This window comes from Ostrinia furnacalis, unplaced genomic scaffold, assembly GCF_004193835.3.
Source record: "Ostrinia furnacalis isolate ACB-3 unplaced genomic scaffold, ASM419383v2 OfSCF1411, whole genome shotgun sequence".
Taxonomy (NCBI): Eukaryota; Metazoa; Arthropoda; class Insecta; order Lepidoptera; family Crambidae; genus Ostrinia; species Ostrinia furnacalis.
Window position 1 is genome coordinate 205114 of NW_021131650.1, and position 21921 is coordinate 227034.

At 37.2% G+C, this 21921-nt stretch overlaps 1 protein-coding gene across 1 annotated transcript in view; it reads left to right on the plus strand.

The window, feature by feature from the left end:
* The window catches only part of LOC114352643 (dystrophin-like), a gene marked incomplete at its 5' end in the record, with an annotated part of 132012 nt that overhangs the window by 35099 nt on the left and 74992 nt on the right, over window positions 1–21921 (plus strand). Inside the window, one exon of the mRNA XM_028304317.1 lies at window positions 1825–1991. Within this exon, the coding sequence (XP_028160118.1) occupies window positions 1825–1991 (167 nt within the window). The remainder of the gene's footprint in view (window positions 1–1824; window positions 1992–21921) is intronic.

Below are 21921 nucleotides of genomic sequence, written 5' to 3' on the forward strand. Positions count from 1 at the left end.
GAACCATTACAGTCCTTAACAATACGAACAAATAGTGGCCCCGTTTCCATCAAACGCCCAAAACAAGGAGCATCTGAAGCGTGGTTTACAATCAAGCGCTGCAGCGGAACAAAGCGCTGCAATCCAGCGGCCGGTAATTGCAAATCTCGGACTGATCGCGTCGATCGTAATGGGATTACAGCGAATGAAGCGATGATTCCGATTTGCAACAGTTCTGGAAATGGGGCATTGGCACACCTTTGTACAGTCAGCGTCAAATACATAGTTTGTTGGGTAACAAAAAAGTTCGCAACAAGTCTTTGTTACTTGGAATAAGGTTGTGTTTCACTTTTTGGCTACTCTGGGTGTCACGAACTATATTTTGACGCTGACTGTACTCCGTCAAAACTACAACTGCTTACAGGGTTCTTTCGAATTCGTTTTAATATATTTTGACGCTGACTGTACTCCGTCAAAACTACAACTGCTTACAGGGTTCTTTCGAATTCGTTTTAAGCAGGGCGTTATTTTTATTCCAACACATTTTCATAATATAGTTTCCACAATAATATTATGTCGTCTCAACTTCTAAAAAAAACTCATTTATTTTCTGCATTTATAGGCTTTTAAAAAGCGCTTAACACGTTGGCGTTTTTAGTGATATGAACGTGTAAATCGATAATAATTTAGACTTAATTTTGTTATGTCAATCCTGGAATTTGTTTGTTGCGAAAATATTTCGGAAAATTCCTTTGAAACTACGAATAAAAGCATACTAAGCATTCTTGAAACTATTCTACTTAAACCGGGAATTCCTGTGAAAGGAAGTAACGTTGTAATTATTAAATTCCCGCTTTTTTCGCAACACTTCCTGCAGGTTCCGCTTACAGTTCGCGCTAGTTTTAGTTGGGTTTGTGGCTGAATAGTTCGTTGTTTGTGCTACAAACTATTCACAACTATTTTTAAAACGGTGAAATTAAATTTTCTATTTCTAACTACATTATAAAAGCTTTTAGAGCAGTTTTAGCATACAACGAATACAAACATTGTTACTGATACGAGTATATCTGTGACACTTGGTCTCGTGAAAAATAAAATCTCGTAAAATTGCGGTTTATTTATTTATTTATTTATTTATAGGTACAACAACAGAATACAATCTCAAACATTTTTATAGAATAACATTAGTTTTTTTGCATTCAAATTGAATTCCTATAAATGTTGCACACAACGTTTACATAGAATAGATACAATTAAAAGAAAGGGGTATCGATGCAGAGATATTACAATTTAATCATCATTATGCACCTACCCACATCAATGCTAGGCTACAAAGTTTTGCGGCATAAACGGCTGTATCTTTCGATTGCGTTGGCTTAGAAATTTGTTTTTTTCACAGCTCCATGGGACAGTAGATCTGAGTATCTATATCTATATTATAAAAGAAAGTCGTGTTAGTTACTCCACTTATAACTCAAGATCGGCTGAACCGATTTAGCTGAAAATTGTCAGGGAGGTAGTTTAGAGCCAGGAGAAGGACATAGGATACTTTTTATCCCGTTATTTATTGCCATTAAGGCGGAACAAAGTTCGCCGGGTCAGCTAGTTTGGTATAAATTTTAGTTTGATACCTCCACGCGTTCCTGAGAAAAAGGGTCTTGACAGACGGATGGACGGACATCGAAGTGATCCTGTAAGGGTTCCGGACGAAATGATAGACGTAATTCCACTATAGGCCTTATGCACCAGAAGGGTGCAAACCAACGATCTAGCCATTTTACTGGACTGTAACTCATTGTATTACGTTTAAATAAAGCCAATATCTAACCAGCTCTTTCTTCGCAGAAAACCGCGAGAATGAAGGCGACTCCCGCGGCTACCGGTCAGCTGAGGAGCAGGCGAGGGAACTGGCCCGCTCCATCAGGAGGGAAGTGGCTAAACTGGCTGACAAGTGGAACACCCTGGTGGACCGAAGTGACGCCTGGGGACGGTGCCTCGACGACGCTGTACAGGTCAGTCCTAGACTAGTCTTCTTGGAGATATTTACAGAACGATTGCTTTTACAGCAGAGTAGAGGTAGATTGTGAGCAGTGAGCACCCCTTACTCTTTCCGTAAGAACTTCTTCCCTTCGTAAGATACAACTAAGGGACAAATTAATGCGAACATCAAGCCTCCTTAACCTGTCCAACGTAGGGACTTTAGGCCAAATCATTTTGTTTCCGGTAAATTCGAGAAGATTGTAGTAATCCTGCATTATAAAAGTTTGAAATAATATAGGTACTGTCAATGCAGACTTCAGTCAATTATTTGTTAAACCAGTTCCAATTAGTTTTCAAGAAATCAACGCGCTGGATTTCACACACCTTCTAAACCTTTTAAATCTAACGTCAAAGCCGTGATTGCTCTTTTCTCACAAACAAATTGCATTTCGCTGCACCAATTCTTCGCTCAAAAACGTGTTTCAGAACAAGCGTGTTATAAGAAGCTATCTAAGCGCACAATTAGTCTGAAGTCAACATTGAGCTGAGCGAGCGCGAACAATGCTCGCTCTGCTTTTGTGCGCGAGCGTGCAGCGTGACGCGAATCAGGGTAGGGTCGGTTCACACAGAAGACAAGAGCTATGGGACTATTCCCACCTCTCGTTCCCACCGCTGCAACTCCTGTGTAGCCAGGATCTACAGCTTGACCGCCAATAAAAACCCAACCGACAGACAACTTCAAGACGACAAGAGCTAGTGAAATGCCGACATACGAGTAATGTTAGTTACCCTTTGTATAGTGATGGCACATAAACTAAACACTAAAACTCTAATGCAGTTCGAATAGGTACGATTTTGCAGTAAAACTGTAGGTATACTTAGTCGAAAGTGCTGTTGACTTAATTAACATTACACAAAGTTTATTAAAAGAATAGTAGGTATGTCAAGGGTTTCGTTTCGGTAGACAGAAAGAAAGTATTTATCTTATTATTATCTACTATATTGGAATCTTAAAAACTTCTTCAAAAAAATGTAATTAACTTTCAATAAGATTTTAAGAATAACATTATTACTTGTGATACTACCATAGTTCTTTTTTTTTCATGTTTGGTGTGGTTTACGTTTATCATATCACAACATCTTTCTCTATTGTCATTCCGCTCTGTGTGAATCGTTCCTAACATGTACTTAGGTTGAGCTTTTCAGATCTGTATTTAGTTAGCACTGTAGTGTATGTCTGACTTATGATGTTAGAGTTCAAACGTGCGCTAATGTGTATTAAACTGGGAGCTTTTATGTAGCTTTTAGAGCTTTAGGAGTTATCCATTTGGAGAGTAACATAAGATCTGATTAAAGGACAAAATGACCTAAGACATAAGAAGCAGCATGTTGGTCAGACTATTATAGCGTTTGCCGCTCTTCTACACTAATATTATAAAGAGAAAAGATTTAATTGTTTGTTTGTATTGAATAAGCTTCAAAACCACTGGACAGATTTGATGAAAAATTACTTCACCATTAGAATCCTACATTATTTTATAACTAGATTACACGTTGATCCCGTTTAACCCCCTTAGGGGTTGAATTTTAGAAAATCGTCCCGTCTTAGTGACCTACATTCTGAAAGGAACCCCCATACAAAATTTGAGGCTCCTAGCACTTGTAGTTTCTGAGATTTCGTGATGAGTGAGTCAGTCAATCAGTGACCTTTCGCTTTTATAGATAGATAGATGAACATAGGCGGTACGAAGTTTGCCGGGTCAACTAGAGATACAATTAGTCCCAGATTCTGTCCCAGGCCCATCAAAGTATGCTTTCTAGTTAGTTAGAAACGTGACATCATCTATTTCAACTTTGTCACTACAACTGAAACCGCGATTATGTATTTTTTTACTGCATGAGCTTGAGTCATAATCTTACAGCTGTGCAAACGGTCTATAGCGAAGCGAACTTGATCAAAAGATGCCTGTTTACTCGTACATTAGAAGCTTTAGAATTCAGGGAATTCAGGAACCTAGGTCTATTTATTTACTAAGGACCTTCTTCTTGTCGTGTCGACAACAAACCTACACAGCGTCGGCCCCAAACTCCGCCACAAGAATGGCGTTGTCAGTAGCCTTCATTAAATCTTCCTGCGTGCAGTTGTTTGGGCACGCAGGGCACGACATCATGTGCTTCGTCGATTGGGGAACAAAACCACTCCTGCACTCCAAGTTTGAGCCATCCAAGAATATCAACAGCTTACAGATTTCAATGTAACTAGAGAGTTATCTATCTTATACTTGCCCTTATATTCTATCTTTTACTTACTTGCAAATATCAGTTAAAAGCGCGACCAAAACAAAGTATCGCTCATCGCTAGCGAAGCAACTCTACCATTGTGCATTGTGACGATTGCATCAGCTAATGGGGACAGTCGCATTGCATTACGAGTACTGTGCAATATCAGCGATATTACAGAACATTACTGGAAACGATCAATAAATTAAAAAGGTACGAGTAAAATCTTATTCAAGTAGCTTTCTATGCAAAACTTTTTTTTCAATAACTATGTTTTCAAAGTAATCTTAATTGTTAAAGTTATAAAACAGTTTAGAATTTTAATTGCTTTGAAATTGAAAACCAAAATAGGAAGGAATTTTGACAGCTCAAAAAAGTAGTTACGAAGGTAATAATTGTGGTGTCAAAAATATACCCTAATGTGTGAAAAAAATGTAGAACTATCATCGATCAAAATCGATTTCAGTATTTTCAGAGAAGTGAATTAAATATCTTTGGACAATCTCACACAGCGCCATCTAGCCCCAAAGTAAGCAATTATATGCTTGTGTTATGGGTGCTAGCTTAACGGATATACTACTTATATACTTTTTTTTTTAAATACATACATATTATACATAGTAACAACACCCAGACCCGTCACAGAAATTAAAATTCATCATTTAAATTTCTGCCCGGCCGGGAATCGAACCCGGGACCTCTCGGCATAGTAGTCCGTTCTGAACCACTACACCAAACGGCCGTCATCATTTTTTAACATTGAATTATCAATGAACTAAATAAGTTTACCAGGTACTATTTTAAAGTCTTCTATTATGACGTTCATATATTTGTATTTTTCGTTCTCGTTTCAGTCAAATAACTTCCACTGATGGAAAATACCTCTTCCAAAAATTTCCATAACTTCATTTAATATTGTGTAACCTGCCCTAGTAGAAGGGTAGTAACAAAAAGGAAATTAAACAATAAAAAACTAAACATTTACAACAAAGGTTTATTAAATCTAATTTACGAAGGTTCAGGTAGTGGGTCAATAATTGGCAACCGAGCGACACAAAGTCCCAGAAATAATCAAGGCCACGGTACTGATCTTCCGATTTCCGGTAGGCGTAAAACTGTTCTCGGTGGCAGCCCAGGTCCACCAGGCTTGATTATCCAAGGCAGCAATCTTGCCCCAAACTTCCACGGAGAGAAGTGTTTGAAACCCGGAACGGGGACCCTGGAATTCCGATACGGACAATTTTAGCAAAGTCCGATTTCGTACTTATGACTGCGACATCAGACCGGAAGCGGCGAGAAGCGGATCAGATGAAATGATTATTGCAAAAAATAGTTAATACTGATGAGGCAGTCACAAGAATCATTCTTAATCTAGATTTAAGCACTAAAAACACGATTAATGAAGATTAACTCCAAAGCATCGGTAAATAATTATCCATTATTTATAAAATGAGTTCCATATTTATAAAACAATATCTAATGCAATATGAATTGCTTAGCACATTAATTTGTTGTATGGAAAATAAAAGTAAAGGAAACGTAATAAAATTAGGTTACAATTGTTAGCCTTAGAATGGAATAGAAATGTGTGAAATGAAATGAAAGTTACTTTTAATTGGCAATAACATGAATGGCCAGCGAATTCCTTGCTTTCGGATACAAACTAACATTGTGGACATAGCATGAATGGCTTCGTAAGTGGCTTCAATTGGAGCCTCGCTTATTGATTGAGGAATTCCTTTGACTTTCATCTTGCCTTGATTACTCGAGGTTTCACTTTGTTGCGTCCTGGAAACGAGAGCTTTATATTCTTGAGTTTTTAAGTAAATAAAGTCCTTAAGGGCTTTTGCCTTGATGTTTGAAAGTTGTTTTCAGTGCTAGATTTCAATTTCAGCAGAGGACAGTTGAAATCACATTAAAAACAAAATAGGGTTGAACGTAAAATCAACTTACATAAAGAAAAGCTCCCTTTATGATATGAATTAGGTACACCATGGGCTGATTTTTCAGCCGTCGGATAATTTTTGTCTCAGGAATAAAATTGTCATTTCAACATTTTTCCCACATAGAAACTACTGTGTAGAAACTGTCAATATGCCAATTTTATTCGTCAATAAAAAATATACGATGATTAAAAAATCAGCCCCAAATCAACATATTATTACCTTTCATATATTAAAATAACAAATTGGCACTTCCAGATATTCTTTATCCAAAGCTATTAAGGTACATTTCAGCGTGATTAGCCAACAATCAGGTCGCGGGCGTGATCCACACGCGACGGTAGGCATTAATCGGCTGCGCCTGGGCATGTGTCCCGCTTCATTTGCCATAGATTAAACACGGACAGAGGGTGTAAAATATGGAGTAAAGTACCTAACATGCCCACAATGCGATGCGGATGTTATTGTGGTTTTTATGCAGAAGCTAACAATGTTACGTTACTGTGTTAGTTTTTCTAAGATGTTTAGAGTATTGAACAAACCACCAGCCACCATTGGACACAGGTTTTGCCCTAGTGCATGTTAGCGAATCCAAACCCACACTATTCTTCTTGCGTTATCCATTATTGATTCTAATGTAGGTAAGTGGGAAAAGTCTAGTGCCTATTTAAGATTATCATTTTATTTTATGCTGATCAAAAAGAGCTTTTCATACTCTTGGAGGACGGTAGATCAATTCTTCTCATGAATGAAACACAGACTTAACTTTCATATTTAGTTAGTGCCTCATTTACAATACAATTTATCATTTAGCACCAAAAGCGCGCGCGTCTCTCTATTCTAACGTTTTTTTTTTGCGTGACATTGACATGTCAATGTCACTATGACAACAGCTCATTGGCAATAACGATACCGTTATTTTAACATTTTAGATTTTTCACAATTAATAATACGTAAGAGATACTTCTAAATGTAGGTACATTATCATCATATGCAAGAATGGATTTTGTCTCATCTGTATTTCATACTCTTTGGCAGTCCCTAATGGAAGCTTGCGCACGCACTTTTGCCATAGAATAAATCCTTTATTGAGTTGTTAGCCTCTTTCATGACAACCGGACATCCGGAATCCGGGGATTTGTGATGTTTAGGATGGAGAGATATAGTGAATGCGTTTACGATAACTTACTCAAGAAAATAGCTGTGAACAGACTTCATAGAGGTGGACTCTTACCTCATAATATGTAAATTATAAGAGAATTTATCTGTCTCAAATCATTTCCATCAGGTGAAGAAAAAAATCTGAATCCTCTCTGAAATTACATTTAAAAAAGTACTAACCAAATCTGTACTTATTTATTTACCGACACTGTTATGCATTTATTTTATTGAACAAAGCTCAAAGGTTGAAGAACAATGCCTATAATTAATTATCATGTGTTTGTCCAAACATACAAAACATTAATTAAACTATTTACACAGATTACATAAGTACACGAACAGGCGTCGGTTCAAAGGCGTTGGACAAATATAACTCGAACTATTTTAATTACTGGACGAGCACTTCGCAAACTTTGGAATGGTGGTCGCACACACGTTTAGTATATCACCCGAGCCGTGTACAGTCAGCCTCAAATAGTTTACGACACCCAAAGTGGCCAAAAAGTTATTTAACACGACTTTATTCAATTTTTTTTAAACTTGAAAAAATATAATTTCATAAGGTGGGAATCGAACCCATGACCTTTACGACCACGACCACGATCGAGAGGCGACTTTTACGCCAGATTTTTTTGAATAATTTATTCCAATTGTAACTAAGACATGTTGCGAAACTTATTGGCTACTTTGGGTGTCACGAAATATTTGATGTACAGTCAGCGTCATAATGTTAAAAAAATATTGATAAGAACTTGCCTTTGACTCAGCCTTGGAGTTAAATTTTTAAAAGGACTAAATATGGCATACGATTTATTTATTCGATTTTCTTTTTCTGCTTTAAATTCCTAAATAATACAATCATCATTATCATCATCATCATCATTTCAGCCACAGGACGTCCACTGCTGAACATAGGCCTCCCCCAATGCTTTCCATGTTGATCGATTGTCCGATTGATTGATTGATTGATTGTTGATTCCGGAAAATAATACATTCCTTTAATGAAAATACTAACTCAATTATGTCAACTGAGTTTTCAAGAAATGTATACATGCACACTAATCTCTCGTTCACTTTTTTATGGAGCGGACTGTACGTCTGAAAACTGCGGTTATGTTTGTTAGTTTCTAAGTTTTCAGATGAAACCTGGGACTTAGTTTGCACTTACCCTCATGAATAAACTGGCACTTTTCGACAATAACTTCCAGGGTGACATTAAAGTTATTGTAATCCGTTTAGTAGGTACTTTAATCATTATGTACTTACTTAAAGCCGATATCGTGTGTATGATGAGGAACGCATGCCTAAGGCGGTAAAATCACCTATTAAGTAGGTCTTAAAATAGCAAACACGCATTAAAAGTCACTTTTAATAGTTGTTTTTATTTGGCTTTAGACATTTTATGGTGGAACCAGCCGGATTTCCAAAAATAAATAACTAAGTATCTCTCCGTACTTGGGAGGTAAATTAGAAGTTAGTTTGACTGATCTTTATGTCTGACATTACAATGGTTGTTTTGTACCTAATCTTCTTCTTCTTTTCGTGTCGACAACAAACCTACACAGTGTCAACCCAAAACTCCGCCACAAGAGTGGCGTATGTACCTAATTTAAAGTCCTCTTAGATATGAAAGAAGAATAAATAGGCCGACAAAGGTGCCTGAGTTTTTTCCGCCACTTCTTCTCAGCACCAGCTTATGTTGTCCCGAAGTAGTGGTAGGGCAAGCTGTATTTGGGACGTGTATAAGCGCCCTGGAATGGGCCTAAGTACTGAATAAATGTTTTGATTTTATTTGATATACTTATCGAAAACAGGAAAGTTTTCTCTTCAGATAATAACGAAATAGAAAAGCACTTGTTTTATAAAGAGTCTAAACAAATGAGTATTTTCCCACGACATTATTCTTTCCCGGAAAACATCGGAAAAAGAATGTGTTACGGAATATCGATACGATTGCTTTGCATTCGTCGATAACAATGCAGCCGAGTTCGTTATCGAGTCGTTATGCGACCACTTGCAATGAGAGCTAGTGATGGGATCGTCCACTCGATATCGACAAAATACTAAAAATGAATCAATAAATTGTTATCATTAAATCAAATCAAATCAATCAAATTTCAAATCAAAACAAAAAATTGTTCGTTCAATTTTGACCAACATTTTGAAAAAAAAAATAGGTAGCACTTAAGAGGCACTTATCTCCTCCTTATCTTTTGGGCCCTACCAGCGTTTCGATTAACACAGATTACTCAGCAGACACTGCCTAGAAAAACTTGTGCTATCGCGATACAAGTGTACAGAGCACTGACAAACAAGTAAATATTTTTATGGGTGACTTATCGTTTGAAAAAATACAGGAAGCCGTGAGAAGTGTTGCGTTAGAAAACGCCCTATATCATACACAGCCAGCAAGACCTTCAGTGACTTTGACCTTCACTATCTCCAACCAGTGAAACCCAAAAACTCCCATCTCCCATATTTCAAGACAAACGGTACTCCACTTCGTTTTTACATCCATTATATCGAATCCATCGTGGAAGCATCGACGTCCTCCCACCACTACATAAAAGATTCACGGTGGTTAGGCCCCAACCTCGTTAGTGCCGCCGCAATCCGTCCGGGGCTTCCCCTTTTTATATTATGTGTTACTCCCACAACACTTGATACACCCAGGCGCTGTCTTACTCGCATAATCCCAATTGAAGAGGAAATTGAATACGAAAAAGCTTTTATTTAGGCATATGATAAAACTACTCCTGAAGGCGCTTTGCCTGAGGAGTTACAGGACTAGCGCATAAGAGTCAACGCCTGAGAATCGCCACGGGAGGTGACATTGACATATTACAGACAGAGCATTCAAATCTGAAAGAGATCTGAAGTCTCACTGATGTTTGACGTTTCAGAAACGTTTTGGTAGGCTTTCTTAACACATTACGTGCCCACTAGGTGGACTGACGATCTGGTGAAGCACCTGGATGCGCAGGACCGGTCGTTAAATCCTTTAAGAGGCCTTTGTCAGCAGTAGGTAGATGTCATTTGGCTAAGCCTAGGCGTAGACCACCGACTTTTAGTTGGCCGATAGTTGAATCGGGCTGTTGATCAGTATGAAAGTGCACACACTACACCGATTTAGTATCGGCCGATTCTTCATACAAATTAGAATCATGCAGTTGTTTCCTCACCATGATTAGCCCGGGTTTGACGCAAAATCGTCCCATTCGCATCCGGTCCCATTCGCACTCAATCCCATTCACATTCGCAGAATGGTCACACTCACTCTACCATTTTTGAAATAATAGTTCAACTTGATCAACCCCATCATTCTAAGCCGAATATCCTTCCCGCACTCGCACTGATCGTCGTTTATCTTTTTGCTTTTCACACGGATATTTGTGCACCCGAAAACATCGATGGTTTTAAACGTAAATTCTTTTCCCGTATATTTTCGTGCGTAACAGGATCATACATCGCATTTGCCCCATCGCATTTGCCCCATATTGATTCTAATGTAGGTAAGTGGGAAAAGTCCAGTGCCTATTTAAGATTATCATTTTATTTTATGCTGATCAAAAAGAGCTTTTCATACTCTTGGAGGACGGTAGATCAATTCTTCTCATGAATGAAACACAGACTTAACTTTCATATTTAGTTAGTGCCTCATTTACAATACAATTTATCATTTAGCACCAAAAGCGCGCGCGCCTCTCTATTCTAACGTTTTTTTTTTTGCGTGACATTGACATGTCAATGTCACTATGACAACAGCTCATTGGCAATAACGATACCGTTATTTTAACATTTTAAATTTTTCACAATTAATAATACGTAAGAGATACTTCTAAATGTAGGTACATTATCATCATATGCAAGAATGGATTTTGTCTCATCTGTATTTCATACTCTTTGGCAGTCCCTAATGGAAGCTTGCGCACGCACTTTTGCCATAGAATAAATCCTTTATTGAGTTGTTAGCCTCTTTCATGACAACCGGACATCCGGAATCCGGGGATTTGTGATGTTTAGGATGGAGAGATATAGTGAATGCGTTTACGATAACTTACTCAAGAAAATAGCTGTGAACAGACTTCATAGAGGTGGACTCTTACCTCATAATATGTAAATTATAACAGCATTTATCTTTCTCAAATCATTTCCATCAGGTGAAGAAAAAAATCTGAATCCTCTCTGAAATTACATTTAAAAAAGTACTAACCAAATCTGTACTTATTTATTTACCGACACTGTTATGCATTTATTTTATTGAACAAAGCTCAAAGGTTGAAGAACAATGCCTACAATTAATTATCACATATCCTACTCGTAGTTAATTATGTGTTTGTCCAAACATACAAAACATTAATTAAACTATTTACACAGATTACATAAGTACACGAACAGGCGTCGGTTCAAAGGCGTTGGACAAATATAACTCGAACTATTTTAATTACTGGACGAGCACTTCGCAAACTTTGGAATGGTGGTCGCACACACGCTTAGTATATCACCCGAGCCGTGTACAGTCAGCCTCAAATAGTTTACGACACCCAAAGTGGCCAAAAATTGATTTAACACGACTTTGTTCAATTTTTTTTAAACTTGAAAAAATATAATTTCATAAGGTGGGCATCGAACCCATGACCTTTACGACCACGACCACGATCGAGAGGCGACTTTTACGCCAGATTTTTTTTAAATAATTTATTCCAATTGTAACTAAGACATGTTGCGAAACTTATTGGTTACTTTGGGTGTCACGAAATATTTGAAGTACAGTCAGCGTCATAATGTTAAAAAAATATTGATAAGAACTTGCCTTTGGCTCAGCCTTGGAGTTAAATTTTTAAAAGGCCTTTAAATATGACATATGAGTTATTTATTCGATTTTCTTTTTTTGCTCTAAATTCCTATAATACATTCCTTTAATGAAAATACTAACTCAATTTTATTATGTTAACTGAATCTTCAAGAAAAGTATACATGTACCACTAATCTCTCGTTCACTGGTTTATGGAGCGGACTGTACGTCTGAAAACTGCGGTTATGTTTGTTAGTTTCTAAGTTTTCAGATGGAACCTGGGACTTACTTGCACTTAACCTCATGAATAAACTGGCACTTTTGACAATAACTTCCAGGGTGACATTGAAGTTATTGTAATCCGTTTAGTACTTTAATCATTATGTTATTACTTAAATCCGCTATCGTGTTTAATGCCTTAGCCTAGTGGCTAAATCACTGATCTACAGGTCTTGGAGTCGATTCTCAATTCTCATTGAAAGCCACTTTAATTGTTTTCATTTCTCTTTAGACGTTTTAAGCTGGTACCAGTCTGATTATACAAGAAATAATGATTCTTCGTAACTTCGTAACTTATCCAAAAAAACCAACTCCTGGTTTGGCTGAGTAATAAAAGTAATAAATGTATTGAAGCTGGAAACATAGATTTTTTTGGGATAGATCCTGTTTATTTTGTAACTTTATTGATACCATTTGAAAGAGCTCGTGAACCACTTTCAGGATCATTAACCAGTTTTTCGATATCTTGTATAGATTAGAAATAGGTAATCGAGTGAGATCACTTATCGTTCCCATCCTGTATGCTTAATGAAACCAGGAGATATTCTATTCTGGTAATAACGAAATAGAAAAGCTCTTGTTTTATAAAGAGTCTAAACAAATGAGGATTTTCCCAAGACATTATTCTTTCCCGGAAAACATCGGAAAAAGAATGTGTTACGGTATATCGATACGATTGCTTTGCATTCGTCGATAACAATGCAGCCGAGTTCGTTATCGAGTCGTTATGCGACCACTTGCGATGAGAGCTAGTGATGGGATCGTCCACTCGATATCGACAAAATACTAAAATCAATAAATTGTTATCATTATCACATCAGACATTTAAAGCTTGTGCTATGGCACTATAAATGTAAAGAACACACAGATACTCGTACTTGTGTAAGACAATTAAGCCCGTTTTCACAAACGATGCTTGCTTAAGTGAAGCAGCAAATCGAACGCACAGCGTTGAATAGAGCTCTGTGATTGGTACGTGTGTCACCCTGTGCGTCCACGCGCACTGTGAGACCTCATAGTAATGTTTATGAATACGGGCGTTAGTATTTTATTTATTGTTTTTGGTTTGCCTGATTGTCTAAAAGACAGGACATCGTGAGAAGAGGTACAATAAAAAAATCCGTAGGCCTAACAGTGCGTAACTATGTGAGTTTTATGATAGCTAATACTTATGAATATACTAGACCTTGCCCTGCTTTTGTAAAAAAATAAGATCTTTACAAACCCACAGATTTCCTAGATCCCACATTTCAAGATGTGGAGAAAATACGTGGTACTCTGCATCATGATAGAGTTCTTACATCCATTATATCGAGTCCAAGGTGGAAGCATCGACATCCTCACACCACTATATAAAAGATTCACGGTGGTTAGGCCCCAACCTCGTTAGTGCCGCCGCAATCCGTCCGGGGCTTCCCCTTTTTATATTATGTGTTACTCCCACAACACTTGATACACCCAGGCGCTGTCTTACTGGCATAATCCCAATTGAAGAGGAAATTGAATACAAAAAAGCTTTTATTTAGGCATATGATAAAACAACTCCTGAAGGCGCTTTGCCTGAGGAGTTACAGGACTAGCGCATAAGAGTCAACGCCTGAGGATCGCCACGGGAGGGGTGACATTGACATATTACAGACAGAGCATTCAAATCTGAAAGAGATCTGAAGTCTCACTGATGTTTGACGTTTCAGAAACCTTTTGGTAGGCTTTCTTAACACATTACGTGCCCACTAGGTGGACTAACGATCTGGTGAAGGTCGCGGAAAAACCTGGATGCGCAGGACCGGTCGTTGTGATGTCATTTAGCTGAATGAGCCCGGGTTTGACTCAAACCGTCCCATTCGCATCCGGTCCCATTCACATTCGCAGAATGGTCACACTCAAATAAAGCCTACCATTTTCGAACTAATAGTTCAACTTGATCAACCCCATCATTCTAAGCCGAATATCCTTCCCACACTCGCACTGATCGTCGTTTATCTTTTTGCGTTTCACACGGATATTTGTGCAGCCGAAAACATCGATGGTTTCAACCGTAAATTCTTTCCCCGTATATTTTCGCGCGTAACAGGATCATACATCGCATTTGCCCCATTTTGTTTGCGCTCAAAAATTGTTTTTGCTATATTTTAAAGTGCTCTGCAAATTCGTTTTTCGTTAACGAATGTATGGTTGAGGCGAGCGTTTTGTTCGTCACATAGTTTTTGTGTTTTTATAACACTTTTTGGCGGTTTCTGGTGTATTAATTTCATAAAAGTGAATTTTGGAGCGCTGTTTTTGCTTTTTGTAGGATAGTAACTTCTTTATGTAACAGAAAACAATGCATAATCTCAGTATTTTTGTTTATTCATAAACATTTACTAGCTCCTATCTGCAGTCTTGTGGCAGAGTTTTGGGCTGACACTGTGTAGGTTTATTGTCGATACGACAAGAAGAAGATCCACAATTTAGCGAAGATGTCAATCAGTCTCAAAGCAAATCTTACTCGTGCATTTGTAACATAAGTATAGACTATAGATCTATGTGCTATAGTTTACGAAACAGTGTTCGATATTATTCGTCTTCCACCTGACTAATATCAGCCCAGTAATGCCTCGTCACTGGCCAACTAATTTCTGTTGTATTGGAATCTTTGGCACAAAAGTATCGGGTAGACGTGGTAATATATTACTCGGTCATAATACGTGTTTTCTCATTGTGTTGCATTCTTTCTTCTCAGAATTTATTAAATCTTTTGATTAGCAAAAATATCGTCCGTTAAGTGAAACTTGCCCTTTCAAATCAGTCTTTTTCGTTTGCAATCATTCATTCGTTTTTCTTTAGGTGATTTCTTCGTCTTTTTTCTCTACCTTGGAATCGATCCCAATATTTGCTTATTACTCTATTATTATATACAAGCCTATTCTAGAAGTTCAACCCGACCTACTACACCCAACTATCCCTACGTATTAAACTGAAGTGAATTATAAAACCCCTACGCCCGCATATCCGGAATCCAAAATGCATGGCAGCACCCTGTCTGCCCGTCACACGTCGATCCGGCGTAATGTATGCGAGCGCACGCGCGCTTGTTTGCTCGCATAAGGGCCTTAAGAGGCGGGGAGATACGCGGCATGGCACTAGTGTAATGGCCCTAGAATGAGCATTACAGCGGATAGTTACAGGAATGAATCTGATTGAAAAAGCTACAATATTGAAGCCCAAAGTGTCCTACCTAAGGCTGCTAAAGCAGTTACTAACGTAATATTCAATGTGTCACAGAGATTCTTTACCGCGTTTGTGCCTCCCTTCCAAAAATCGGGATACAAATTATCCTATGTTTTCTCTAAGTCTCAAACTATCTTTACACCATATTTCAGTTCAGTGGCTTAAAAGTGAAAGAGTAACAAACATTCACCCATATTCACAAACATAATATTGGAAAGATTCGTCTATAAAAACACCAAATCAATTCAATTATTTGTACAAAAACATGGTACAATAAATATGTCAGATAAAACAATTAGATCAATCGGAGAGCTCTATTGAAAATTCTCAAAGCGCTAAATAAATCCACGATGTCAACAGACGTCCACCCCAGCCAGCGAGCGAGTGCTGACTGACCGCTGCCCGCAAGTGTCCCCACGTCATTAACTCCGGCGGGTGGGGGGGGGGGATGGCTGCGGTTTGACCCCCACCGCCCGGCTTAATGTTGCTCAAAGATCTTGCTGTTCGGTTGGGGACTTGGAGTTTTCTGTTTTTTTTTATGTTTCTTTCATTGATTCAATTGTTTTCTGTGTGTGCTAAAGCAGCAAATGTCTGATTCTACTTGTACGTTCTTTAATTATTTTTAATCATCTGTCTGTAGAGAGTAGCAGTATTAATTTTATTAACGCTATCTTGGAAACATTTTAAAATAACATCTTTATCTATCTTTATAGATTTCGATTACCTCAATAATTACCGATTACCTCAGTAATTTAACAAGCAACTTTGTAGTTTCCTATAATTTCTCGGAATCCTGGTGTTCATGAATGAATCTTCATTCACAACTCAGTTTTCTTTGATTAATAAATAATCATTTAGATGGAATCAACGAATTAATTATGGCTTACCGCAGTACCGTAATTTGTGTAAACGACATTTTGCCAAAATTTTATAACATATCTCATACAAATTACGACTCTATACCACTACTATACGGTTGGTATTCTCCTGAATATGTGGACGTGTAGTAATATTTACTTTTTGCCCACCATTTGTGGGGGGTGTTATTAAAATTAATAGTTTTGTGGTCTGTCGCTGCTAGCCTGATTCGGAAACATAAATAATTGCGCAGAATTTATTCGTTTAAACATAAAATATCTCTACCACTGGTATGTGGTAAGTTTCATTTAGACGGCATAAAGTTATGTTGAAATTTTTTTCAACTTTGTTTTAGTGTAAAACCTCTAAATTAGATTCTATTGCTGTAGTCCTACAATGCAAAAGAGGGCAGTAGCAGAAGGAAATCATTTTATTGCCAAATGTAGAATAATTGCACATGCTGCACTATTCACAAAGGCGACTGACGCCCGTATTCACAAACATTACTATGCGGTCTCACAGTGCGCGTGGATGCACAGGGTGACACACGAATCAATCACAGTGCTCTATTCATCAACGCTGTGCGTTCGATTTGTTGCTTCACTTAACCAAGTATTGTTTGTGAATACGGGCTTGAGTTTCTTCCGACACTTCTTCTCGGCACCATAATATGTTGCCGATGTGGTGGTAGGGCATCCTATATTTGGGTCGCCCTGGAGAGGGCCTAAGTACTACTGAATAAAAGATTTGTCTTGATTTAATTGCACACTGAATAGGTATTTAATATTTATCCTAATAAAGATCACCTATTGTCTTGTCGTGTATGACTCCTCAACTTTACTTGTAGATTAATATATCTAAACTAAATTATTATGTAGATGCTATATGCGTAACGGAATGCGTGAACTGGCGCCGGCGCACCGTACCTAAGTATATTGTATGCGCGGGCGCAGATTAATTGCGTGCTCATTGGGATCGGCTGAAAGATCTACTAAACATAGCTTGGGCGCCATTGTTTTAAAATGAGTTAGGTCTAAGGGTGCGAAAAATGAAAGGAAACTCTAGTTTGTATTTTATAATACATATTATAGAACTTTCAATCTACATCCTATTTATAGGGAAACTAGCTTTCAGCCCGCGGCTTCGCCCGCGTGGAATTTTGTCTGTCACAGAAAATCTTTATCACGCGCGTCCCTGTTTCAAAAACCGGGATAAATCTATTCTATGTCCTTTCCCGAGACTCAAACTATCTCTATGCCAAATTTCATCAAAATCGGTTCAGTGGTTTAGGCGTGAAAGCAAGACAGACAGACAGAGTTACTTTCGCATTTAAAATATTAGTATAGATTTTTCGATAAAAAATACTTACGTTCGATGGATATAGTGGTTCTAGAGACTACCTTTGCATTAAAAATCCTTTTCACTTATAAATATTTATTAATGCAAAGGTTTAAAAAAAAGGCGCCTAGTTCAATTTAACTTTAAATCTTATTTTACTCAGTCTTGTTTCCATAATGTGTTGAATATAACTAATTAGCTTCATCTTATTTCAAATACAAAATTCTATAATTAATCATGAATGTTGAATAAGTTCTAATTTCAGCTTATCTTTCTTTTACAGGTAAGAAATTATGCTATGAAAGGACGTCTTAGAAGTTTCTACACAGGGTAAGCTTGTTTTGAAACTGTTTCTTTCATCAAACTACCTACATAAATGTCCAAAATTATACATATTACTTTTAAACTGATATTCTGTAGAATCCTAAAATTTTGGAACGTCTTTTGAATTGAATTAAAGCTTATATCTTTTACTTCATAAGCCAGTTCAGTCTCAGATGAGTTTTTTGAAGGTAATGCGATATTATTTCTCATGACAAAATCCGTAAGGTACCTAATATAAAGATAGTAAGACATACACTTTACAACTTTCCTGTCACATATTATATACATCGTATTATTTTTATGCAAGTGTGAAAAAGTCATAAAACTTAACTTTTTTCACCATGATGTGTGGAGTATGAGGTAGTAAGGATGTCCTTGATTTACGGGACACTGTATAAATATAAGGAAAGCATAAGACCGCCAACATAGTGGATCGTTTTCTAATTACAAGCTTTTTATTACTTTCACATGTCTGGTGTCTGTCGTCAAATCTTGCAACTTAAAATTGACCCACTTCCCGGTTTCCTATTGAGCTGAAATTTTGCATACATGTGTAAGTCCGATGACAATGCAATATTATGGTACCATTGAGCTGGTCTGATGATGGAGTCGGGAGGTGGCCATAGGAACTCCTAAACAAAACGGCGGAAACTCATCGAGTTTGGGTTCGTTGGATTTGTCTTTTCGAGCACTTTAGTGTTAGATAACGTCCAGGGTCCTGAGATTAAGATATAACTAAAAAGTGTTAAATAAAATTATAATAAAAATAAACTTTATTAAAAACAAGCTTTTATTCTGAATTTCGAAAGCTTGTAGCGCAAACAGAGAAAAAGAGGAATAAATTCCATGCGCGATACAAACTTTCGAAATTCAGAATAAAAGCTTGTTTTTAAAAAAGTTTATTTTTATTATAATTTTTAATCTTGTGCGCTTAACCCATAATTCGCATAATTCAAAACACCACAGGCAATAAATACCGGTGATCATATCGAGTGATTTATTGATAACATCTAAATCACGTTCCTGTATTCTGGACTAGGTTGCGGATGTGCGATTACAGTGAACTTGGTTTATTTAGATATATGGGATAGATAATAATGTATTGGATATTCAGTAAAAAAACCTTACGAGTACGGAAAGAAAGAAATTACGGTCATTTTGTGATTTAAGTGAGCACCGAAAAGTATATTGACCTTTTCAGGAATCAAATAAATACTAGGTAACCTACTTGTAGAGGCCAATCGTAAATAATATTAGCTATTTGTAAATCACGAATTACAAGTGTTAAATCCAGGAGATTTACCGATCATAATTAATTTGAGTAATTCACTAACATGACAAAAAATATGAGTCGCTGTCAGTTCAAAAGGATGTATGTTATACTAGTAGGTTTTCAGGAGACACAAAAAACTGTATATTTTTATTCATACGTCCATTTGAACTGACAGCAACGATGTTTGGATACACTCAAAACTGTCAACAGACTATGCAATATCCATATACTGTAATCCTCCAATCAGTTAGATCCGTATTGAGTCGCATCACTATGCTAATGCCCAGCTGGCGGCTGCCCAACGCTGGCTTGTTGTTTTTGGCCGTGGGCGTAGTGATGCGCTTGCACTTGCCAAATTATCGATGAAGCTGTAGGTACGGGTCTGATGTCTCCAATGATCACTTTGAACTAAAATACGACTATACATAAAAATAATACCTTTTATGTTAAAATACACGTGCCGTAGCTTCGTCCGTAAAAAAGTGTAATATTAACGGGCATTTTCAGGATGGAAACTAAGTCCTCAGTGAGTATAGAGCCTTTTACTTCAAAGTCTCTATAGCCTTTGCGTTACTTAAAAATAGATCCATGATAGGAAGGCTTACCATGATTTTTTAAACTAAATCAGGTAATGGTAACGGTGACCAACAGTTGGGCAAATTCACCTGACTGTTAAGCTGGACGAAAATTTTACTAAACAGGTGGCCGGCTGACCGACCTCTCATTTACTCATATAAATACTTTATTGAGCTTTCTTATTAATAAGCAAGCATAAATAAAATAATTTCACCTGAACTCAGAAATATTGTACATTTCTGTGCTTTATGTTGTAAATATTTATTTTTAGTACCTCGTAAATATCCGCTATTTTCGTTGTAATCTTAACCCTCTTTGGTCAAACGCCATCATTTCTTCTGCCGATACGATATTAGTTCCGCAAGCATTAACATACTCACAGATGGGTCAGAGATAGCTTGTAGCTACTAGTGATGTGCTATGTTAGATTAGAAATCATCGATATTTTTACTTGATAAACAAAAAATATTAAATTAATAACTGTATTAATCTCGCCCTTTTATTTCACACGATGTGTGACCTTCTTTCTTATTTTTTTGTTTAGGTAAAGTCTACTTTTTCCGAATAACATTTGAGATGACCATTATTTATGTTCTGGTATATGATTTACCCAGAAAATAATCATTCATTAATGATATTTTATCATAATAACTGAATATTCATATTAAGCCTTAATGATTCTGATTGGGCTTAATAACTAATTGTAATGTGACCCCAGGACCGCCATAAATCATTCCTACGAAACACGTAAAGCGTGTGATTAAATCCATACGAGTATAGTACGATTGGCGTAGTCGCCCAATGCTTGAATGCTGTGGGTTCTTTTCTCTTGCGTATCTGTATCAAGCAAGAGAACAGATAACAACAACTGTACCTAGCTAACCGTCAAATACTACCAGTGATTACACTGCCTATCAAAACTGAACCTAATTTTCACCTTAAATATAACTGAGGACACACGCCTTACGCTTAGTGTATGATAAATCCTTCCTACTAAACAATAATGCAAAGATGTTTTATGGTTTCTGTTCACCTAGACACAGCGTAAAACAATCGAAAGATCGGTCATATTATTATTATTTGGAGATGCAATCGTCAAAACCTCATATCAAATTAAAAAATGTTCCTCTTGTAATTTTAGCAACTGTTTTATACTATACGATAAAGTATCCTATTCTTATCAGCTAGTACTCGATTATACGATCCCGTATCGCATCCCTGCGCGGGCTCACCCCCATCCCTAGGGGCGGTTGCCATGGCAACCTTATGTGACCTCATGCGTAAATAATGTAATCTTGGGATGATTATCTTTCGGTTATGCCGTCTAGGCATGTTTTTAAACGAAAGGGATTTGCTCTTTTGGTCAAGATTTTTATTTGAGTTTTTATGCATGAATGGTCAAAGTTAGGCACATAATTAAATAGTTGACTTTGTTGATCGTTTATTCTTTGAAGTAAACTTGAAATGCAACAAGAGCTTTACATTTTAGAGACTTGTAATAGTAGTTATTATTTTATATCGTTGCGTTAGAGATTTATTTAGTGAAAACGTCGTTGATTAACGTCTAATATTACATTTCCATAGCAAACTGCTATTTTCTTACTTTCATCATAATAACTTTTTCCCAAGGGGATCCAAATGCTACCGGAAAGTCGGTGCTAGCTACCAAGCCAGCTGGCAGATCTTTTTTTAGCGGCTATTCTAGTTCAATAAAGTCCTAGTATCATTGCGACTTACATCCTGTGGTTTATTCACAGCCGGCAGATTGTCAAACTAGCATAGGTACATTATGGCAATATTTTGTCACTAATTGCTAATAAAGATCGCATTACAAATACGTGTCCTAAAGTGCAACATGGCGGTCGCCTAAATCACAATTAGGCAGCCCTGGTCCGAGCTAGGGTTGCCACACGTAAAAAACACAC